This window comes from Uloborus diversus, chromosome 4 (genome assembly GCF_026930045.1).
Source record: "Uloborus diversus isolate 005 chromosome 4, Udiv.v.3.1, whole genome shotgun sequence".
Classification (NCBI taxonomy): Eukaryota; Metazoa; Arthropoda; class Arachnida; order Araneae; family Uloboridae; genus Uloborus; species Uloborus diversus.
Genome location: NC_072734.1, coordinates 72,786,005 through 72,794,897, shown reverse-complemented (window position 1 = coordinate 72,794,897; position 8,893 = coordinate 72,786,005). Strand labels below are relative to the sequence as shown.

General features: G+C 32.0%; 1 protein-coding gene across 1 annotated transcript in view; it reads left to right on the top strand.

Annotated features, from left to right (window-relative positions):
* Nucleotides 1–619: 619 nt before the first annotated feature.
* The window catches only part of LOC129220318 (pituitary homeobox x-like), an 81,930-nt gene continuing 73,656 nt past the window's right edge, over nucleotides 620–8,893 (top strand). Inside the window, exon 1 of the mRNA XM_054854718.1 lies at nucleotides 620–863. Within this exon, the coding sequence (XP_054710693.1) occupies nucleotides 620–863 (244 nt within the window). The remainder of the gene's footprint in view (nucleotides 864–8,893) is intronic.

Sequence of the window (8,893 nt, the reverse complement as noted above, 5' to 3'; positions counted from 1 at the left end):
GTTTCCCAATGGGGAAAAATGTAAACAAAAACTAGCTTTTATTACAAAAAACAAAATATTAAAAATCAGACACGAAACATACCTGAAGCCTTCCAAAGGGAGGCGTTCTCCACGTGATGCAACAGATGCGACCCCAACCGAAAAACGGAGAGCCTTCCTACCCCCTCGGTGGAAAAAAAAAGTCGCCGCCCGCCGGCCATGCCCCTTTCAGACCGCGCAACCTAACGTGAAGCGCGGCAAAATAAACGTCACAGTGACGTCACTCACTTGCTCCCGCGGTCGGGAGGGGGCGGGGCTTGGGTGGGCGGGGACTGAGCGACCGAATGGGGAGGCGGCGGAGGCCAGGATTTACCGCGCCGCGTGATCGGGCGATTCACTCCGCCGCCGTCAGCAAGAGCGCGGAGCACCCCAGATAGCTATTTCGCGCCGAAAACGACTGTACGACTAGATCCGGGTAGATCTCGCGCGTCCGTCCTTCCAAATCCCGGCTTTGATCCGGGCGAAAAGGAAAGGCTTATACAGATTTGGGGGTTTTGGGAAAGAGGCATGCCCCGCCTAACTACCCGCTTGTAATTCCCCCGCTCCCCCTCTTCTTCCTTGTGGCATTCTTAATTGATAGATGGACACGCTGAACGAATCACTCTGCCTTCAGGACTTCGTCGGCTCCCCGGACCCTACTTCGCTTGGGGGGCCCATGGGGCCCCTGGGCCACATGGTCAGCCTGGGGCATCACCATCATCACCACCACCACCACCAGACATCCCTTACCCAGAGGTCCGCGATGACCGTCGACCATGGGGCAGTGGTCACGTGCTCCACAGCACCCCATTTACCAGACTCGGCGTCTGATAAGAAAAAAAGAGGTATGCATATTTTTTGTCTGTCTCTCTCTTTCTGCCACTCGCCACTCCTCAAAAGTTGAATCTTGTGGATCAACTTGTCAAATGGCAGTAAGCAGTTAAAAAAGTTTTCCAAGTTCAATATATTCAGTTTATTTCTGCTGACTTCAGTGGATTAAAAAAAGTAGGAAAACATGCTTTAAAAATTATTTACATTTTTTAAAAACTCACCTTATGATCAAATTTAAAAGTTATTATCTGTCAAATTCTTTCAAATGCGATTGTGGTAATCTCGTAATCTGTCTTATTGTGTAAATATGTAAGAGAATATGATTTGAGCCGTGTTGTAAATATTTTAAAATTTATGTCAGTTTTCGTTCATCTTATGTTGTGTCCTATTTTGAAAGAATTCGTTTCCAAGTGGCTGAAATTCAATTAAATTATGTAATACGATCGTTTATTCATTTAGTTTAATAAATATTTCTTATTTTTTAAATTCTTAATTTCAAAAATATTTTTAAAAAAAGTTTGGGGGTAGTCGCTTGTGTTGATCCTTTAAAGTTATAATTCTGAATTTGACTAATGTACTTATATTTGTAAATGTACTAGATATTAATTTAATGTAGTGTGCATTGACTTTATTTAAATTCAATATTTTAAATGCATTGCAAAATTTTCATCTATTTGTTTGTTACGGTATTTTTATCGTCGACGTGTTCTTCATTTCAAGAAAAAGTTTTCATGCTGCTAAGCTTTTCGTTAAATTTTTTATACAAAAGTAGACAAAATGGTTGTTACAAATATTTATCGAATTCACAACTCTAAAACAGAAGTTTCGATTTCCGCTTTTCTCTATTTTTTTAGATGTGTATTTAATTCAACGTTTTACATGTTAATAAATTAAATAAACTTTGAAAACTTAAAAAATAAAAACCTAATTATATTCAGCTTTGTATCTTCAGAGAAAGTATTCTCTTAATAACATGTTTGTTTTATTGTGAGTGTTGGATAATTCGTTATTGAGCAGAGTATATGTAGTTGAGACAAAGTGAACTCAAGAAATAGGTAATATTTTTATTGAAAATTGATTTTTGAAAAGTGCTTCACTTTTTACATTTTAAACTTGTTTGCATTAAAAAGTGAATATTTTGCACAAACAATAACAATTTTGGCTGTAACAATTGCTATTGTTTGTTCTTTCTTTTAAAAAAGAAAGAAGTACTTTGAAGAAGAAGGAAATAAATAAAAAGAAATTTATTTTTATGTACTTCTCTTCTTTCTGTCTTTTATTGTTTTGCTTCCAATTCAGCTGTTTTCACATGCTGATAAAATATGTATATAAGTTTAGCATCCCTAATACTTTTCAGCGTTGTATCTTCTGAGAAAATATTTTCTAAATAACATAACTTTGCATTGCCGTCGTTCAATAATTAGTTATTGAGAAAAACGTAGTTAAAAAAAGTAAACTGTAAGGAATACAAATCACACTTCGACTGATTTTTTTTAAATATTTTTTTTAAAATTGAACTTGCTTCCACTGAAAATAAAATTATGTTGCAAAATCTATAACAATTTTAATCGCAATTTATAATTTATTTTATTAGTAAAAAATATTTTTTACATGCTTTACAAATAGAATAAGGGAAAACCCGTAACAAAGAACTACCAGGGAGAGAAATTGTTTTTCGTTATAATGGCATTCACACGAAATATAATGGAAAATTAATCGGGACTAAAAATTTATTTCGATGAAATGGATATTTCGTTGTATTGATCCTCGTTGTAAAGTGATTTCACTGTATTTATAAACAGGCATGCATTTCTATTTCAAGTCGCATATAAAATTTATCAACTTGGCTGTAATGATAGTATTCAACAATCTTACTAAGAGATTTCTGTTTTCCACTTCTAAAATTCCTGTATGGACATTTCAATAGTTAAAATGATGTAACTTACTATTGTTACTTGATTATTTTTCATCAGTTTGAGCATTTATGTACGTTTTAGTTTCCATTTTGTGTTGTTTCCAGTTAGGTTCATTCATTATGTTATTCGGTATTTGTATGCATACTAAAAGTGGTAATAAGTTATAAATTTTGTTTTGTTAACGACAGAAAATGTCATTTTTAATGACGTCAAACATTTGTTATCTTACATACAATGAGTTTTGTTTTCAATCAGGAAACATAGAAATAACTAAAATGTATTTTACATAAGCTGATCCTTTCAAAAATAAAAAAAAGAAAATTGAATATAAAGAATGTAAACTTTTAGGAAAACTTATAACAAGAGGTAATCATTGTGTGATAAAAGATTTTCCCTAAAATCATAGCCATTTTTCTTTGCTTGATGAAGTTGAAAAAAGTGACAAAAGTTATTAAAAATGTCTCACATGCATTAAACATACATCTAAACTTTATTGCAGCAATTATTATTCTTTTTTTAATACAAAATGAACTAGGAGTACATTTATTTGTTTCTTGAACTGTAATTTGTTTTAAAAATGAATTTCTATCGGAGGAAAAGCGTTCATAGTTAGAACGTGGATGTACTTTTTATTATGATTTCGTTTTTTAAGGATTTTTTTCTCTTAAACTTGCAATTATCCTAAAATGCTTTTGAGTTTCATCTTTTCTCACTTCTATAAAGTATAATTGAAATCTTCTTACAATTGAATTTCTTAATTTTCCTATTTTAAAATTATGTATGTCCAGTTTATTTATATAATTTTAATTTATTTTCTTTTTAAAAAAGTTTTCAACGACTTAAAAAACAAAAAAAGTATGCATCTTAAAACATATGCACTTTTATACATTTATTTCACTAGTTATGCATTTTTATACAAACTAAACTTCTTTATTATCCTGTTTTAAAACTAAATATTTCAATTTATTTATAAAATATATATTTCTTTAAGGCTAAGCTTCATCACTTCTGACATGCACTTGTTGCTATACATAAGTGTTTTCAGATACTAAATCCTTCCATTACCCCTTTTATAAACTAAGGGTTTACATTAACTTGTTTTATCCTCCTTTTTTCCTTCTAAAATTGTTTCATCCTTTCTCGCTAGAACAAGCTATAATTAACTGTTTTTAAATAATCTAAATTTCTTCATAATCCATTTTAAGAACTAAATATTTCCATTCATGCAAATATAATCATCTCTATCCTTCATACACATCAAAAATTTTATCATCACTCTTTTGTTTACTAAACCTTCTCATAGCCACATATGCATCAGTTGTGTCTTTGTTATGCTGCGAAGGAGAATTTCAATGTTTTTAACACTAAAACTTCGGGAATAAACTTGCATGAAAATCCTGCAGCGAAGATTCTTTTGGTGTCATCTGCATTCTTAATCAATAATAAAACTAAAAAGCAGGAAATGTTTTCACCGAATAATGAATTTGTAACGCAGTTATCAAACAAAAGGAAAGAAATGAGTAATCAAAAATAAATACAATGAATGGAATCGTTTCCAATATTTTATAAAAGTATTTTTTTCTGAAAGAACATGCTTAAAAACATAGGATCTAACCAATTTTTTAATAATATGTTTAAGTTTAATATTTAAAAAAAATAACTTAAATCGGTGATCTTTCATTGTTTATATTTCTTGCCGATGAGATCACAAATGATGAAATGCCATTCTGTGTTGCCATTCACAGAGCAAAATATTTAATTCGCATCTTTACTCACGTGTATTGGCAACGATATGGTTGATAGCAAGCTAGAGCGCAATTTTAATTCGCTTCTTGATTATCGTAACGTGGAAACGCGGTGCGTAGATGCGCCAAAAAAGATCATTTGTGACGTCATTAAGATCATGCCTTGTTTGAAAAATCGAACATTTTAAAAAATTAATTAAAAAATAACTGTTGAGAAAATGGAAGAATTTTCTGGGTCCATGTTATTATTATTTTTTTTTTCCTTATTCTATCAATTTCAGTGACTAAAAGTACTACTTTTGACTGAAGGAAACAACCCATTCCAAAGAAGACACTTCATTTTTATATTGTTATAAGAATAAAAATAAAACTTTATTTTCCACGGTTTATTTGTCCTCTATTTCCCCAAGCTTCTGTCTTTCCCCTTCATTCCTTTATGTTACACAACGAGGTAAGTTTCCTTTTTCGACAACCGTCGAATTTGGGCCTGTAGAACAGTTTTGACTGCGCAGACAGTATACGGGCTAAGAAAACAACTTTAAAGAACCTAGTTAGGGGGAATTATGTCCCTTCGTCCTGCTCTTTCTTTTTTGAACTCCTTTCCCTACAATGATCCATAGGGATATTTATGCTCTTAGACGCACATTTCATGATGCAAAATCCCCACCGTAACCTTCAGAAAAGTTTTGACTGCACAGGCAGTACTTGTGCAAAGAAAACAATTTTAAGATTACTCAATGTCGATTTATAATTAGAGCAATTTAAATACTTTGAAATTTATGTTTTTCACTGTAGCCCTACATCTGCTTTATCTATGATATATTCTACTCCTACAGCACACGTTATAATATCCCCCCCTCCCATTCAATAGCGCCTTTACAGACTGCACAGACAGTTATGTTCTAAAGAAGCAGCCCTAAAACTACCTAATAAACGTTTATGACGCAATTATTTTGAAGTTCGGCATTACAGTAGACTTTTGACTAACCGGAATCGGATTAATCGGCTTGCGGATTATCCAGAACGGCCAATAATAGGCAGCTTCTCTGCCCAAATTCTGCCAGTAACATATCCGGCATAAACCAGGAAAGTTGTCCCCTAAAAGTCAGTAACTTTCCTGAAATTCAGCTGGAATCTTTGTGAAAAGTTCAAAACCCTTCCCAGTAAAAGCGTTTCTGGGATAATTCAGGAACCTTCCAAGAAAACTTATGTTAGATTTAAAAAAAAAACATCCATGAAATGATTAAAATGACCAGTTAATCGTGTTAAATTTACTAATTGAGAAGTAGAAAATAAATTTCAAATGGTGACAATGTCCGCAATGAAAGGAAATGAAAATGATTAATATTAATTAGCCCGATCGATTTTATTCAATTAAAAATTTCATCAATGGTTAGAATATACTGAAGTAACTGAGAAAGTAACAAACATTTTCATCCAGCTTCTTTTTAATGCTTTTGTCTGCATTAAGCTTTAAAATAATGAATTAAGAAAATTTAATAAGTAGTAGAAAATTAATTTTTGAGCTAAGTTCTATTATTATTTTGCAATAAAAGTTCTTGAGGCAAGAAACGTGGTGTTATACAAAACTGCCAAACAGTGTTGTTATATAAAACCTGAAAAACCTAAAAATCACATTAAAACCCAATAACCCACATAGGCCGGGTTTAAAAAAAAAAGAAAAAACCCAGGTTTTTTTTTTTTTTTTTGTCTGTTCCTGACTATATACTGGTTAATCGGTAACTATTGCCGTGAGAAATCGTTTATTTTTTTGCACCACAAATTGGTCCAAGTTCTTTCTTTTTTTTTTACTCATACCGTTCTGTTGAGTACTACATAAACTAATAAGCTGGAGAAATTAAAGTTAGTTAAAAGAAAATTACTTTGTTTGAAGTACTATTTTAAACTCACCTTGAGGATTTGTTTTTCATCAAAAAGTGGCAACCCAATTTCGTATACCATAAGTATCGATTTATTTATGCTATTTCTAGACTTAAATCTAGTGAACTTTAATATATTATACAGATTTTAATGATAAAGATTTCGAAAGAGGTTTTTTAAAAAAAATAAAAAGATTAAGTAATTAATTTAAAAAGAAATTTCATTTGCATTTTATTTTTCAAATAGATGAAGGAATAAAGAAAAGAAATTTCATAATAAAAATCGCTAAAAAGAGACAAAAAAACATCAATTATATAAGGAAAAATAAGCTAAAATTCAAGACACTAATCTAGAACATTAAATGTCCTTCTTGGAATTAAGGGAAGATAATAACCAGTTCAATTCAAAAAGTCCGTTTAGTACAACTTTCACGTGTTATTAAAAGTAAATAACCTCACTACATAAAAAAAAAAAAATGAGCGTAGCTGTTCGATACTGTGTTCTCACTGTAACAATCAAAACAATTTTTTTTAAAAAAAGAAAGCCTTCTGTTCTTCCGAGAAACTTAACTCGCCTTTTTTTTAATCCTTGTATTTTTTTCTGTAATTCTTAAATATCTGTCAGAATTATGGTTGCTTCTAACTTTACTGCCCGACTTTTGTTATAATATCCCTAACGAAAACAGCATAAAAAAAGAAAGCTCAACATCAACATTGGTTCATCTGTCGTTGAAAGTTCTATAATACTTGAAATTTATAGACTCTTCTTTGTCTAAAATATTTGAACAATCAGGATGAAACTACAGGTGCGCTCTATCAAAGCAATTTATGGAATCCTTGCATAGCTAAATTTTGGATAGTAAATGTCCTTGAAGTAAAAATAAGAAGACAAAAAACGTATCTATTTTGTTCTTTTTACATGCAATTGCATTTAAGTTTTAAACCAGCGTCGTATTGTTCATAATAGAGTAATCGTGCTCAACTTACGGCCCGCAGGCCATATAAGGCCAGCATACCTGATCAATGTTTCTCCATGTTATGTGTAATGTTACGAATTTAAAACGAGCTTCTGAACCATCCAAAATAACATTGCCTTTTCATTCGGTATTGCAAATTTGGGGTCAAATAACGAGAAATTAGTTTCTTAGAAGAAGGTAGACACTTTGTGGTGATAAAATAAGCTTTCTGTAATAATGATAACAATGGGGTCGTTTCCGAAATTTTAAAAGAATTTTTTTTTTCTGAAAGAGCATGTTTAAAAACATGGGATATGACCAATTTTTAAATAATTTGTTTAAGTTTCATATTTAAAAAAAAAACTTAAATCGGTGTGCTTTCATTGTTTATGTTTCTGCTCTATGCCATCACAAATGATGAAATGCCATTCTGTGTTGTCATTCACAGAGCAAAATATTTAATTCGCATCTTTACTCACGTGTATTGGCAACGACATGGTTGATAGCAAGCGTAGTGCGCAATTTTTATTCGATTGTTGATTATCATAACGTGGAACCGTGGTAGAAAGATGCGCCAAAATGCATCATTTGTGACGTCATCAAGACCACGCCTTGTTTGAAAAACTGGACATTTAAAAAAATTATTTAAAGAATAACTGTTGGGAAAATAAAAATATTTTCTGGGTCTATGTTATTTTATTTTATTTATTTATTTATTTTATTTATTTATTTATTTTTTTTGCTTATTCTATCAATTTCAATGACTAAAAGTAGTACTTTTGACTGAAGGAAACAATCCCATTCTCAGTTTTGAATTTTCAATGATTTTTCGCGTTTTCCCATGTTACTAAGGAAAATAAAAAGAATCTTTGACTGTTATATATGAAGGAGTGAGGAGCAGAGAGATGTAAGTGGCAAAATTAAGATAACGAGATAAATAGTACAAATAGTAGGTGAACCTCTCCTGTGTCTTGGGGCAGAAGATTGTACTATGTACTAGTAGCCCTGGTAGGTGTTGTTATACAACATGATTTAGAAAACGAAATCCTACCTAGGACCTTATCTTTAAACGCTTTCTACTCAAAACTTTAAAGAACCCACTTACATCCTTTTGCATCTCACTGCCTCATATGTTCCTGCCAGCGAGATTTATCTTAATATAAGATGCGACCCTCTGGGGGGAAAAAAAAGGCTGTGCATCACTGTAATAGAGTATTAAAATGATTATTGGAAGAAAAAAAGACATTCGCATTGCCTACAAAAAAAGTGCCACAATTTTTTAGGGGCTATAACGCTAAAATATATTTGTACTAGGGGACTCCGGCTCTGCCTGCTGCTTGCTTCGCTCGTGAACCGCTTTGCAGATCCTTTACTCATAAATTTATGTCTTTTACTCCCACAGGGAGCAATGTGTAAAATCGAAATATACGTTTGCAGTAAGCTATGATTCACAGTATAGTTGTGTTTTGTTGAGAGAAACTAATTTAGAGTAAATTTGAAAACGATTTCTACTGTGTATTTCCACCTAATGATAATAAATCTGGAAA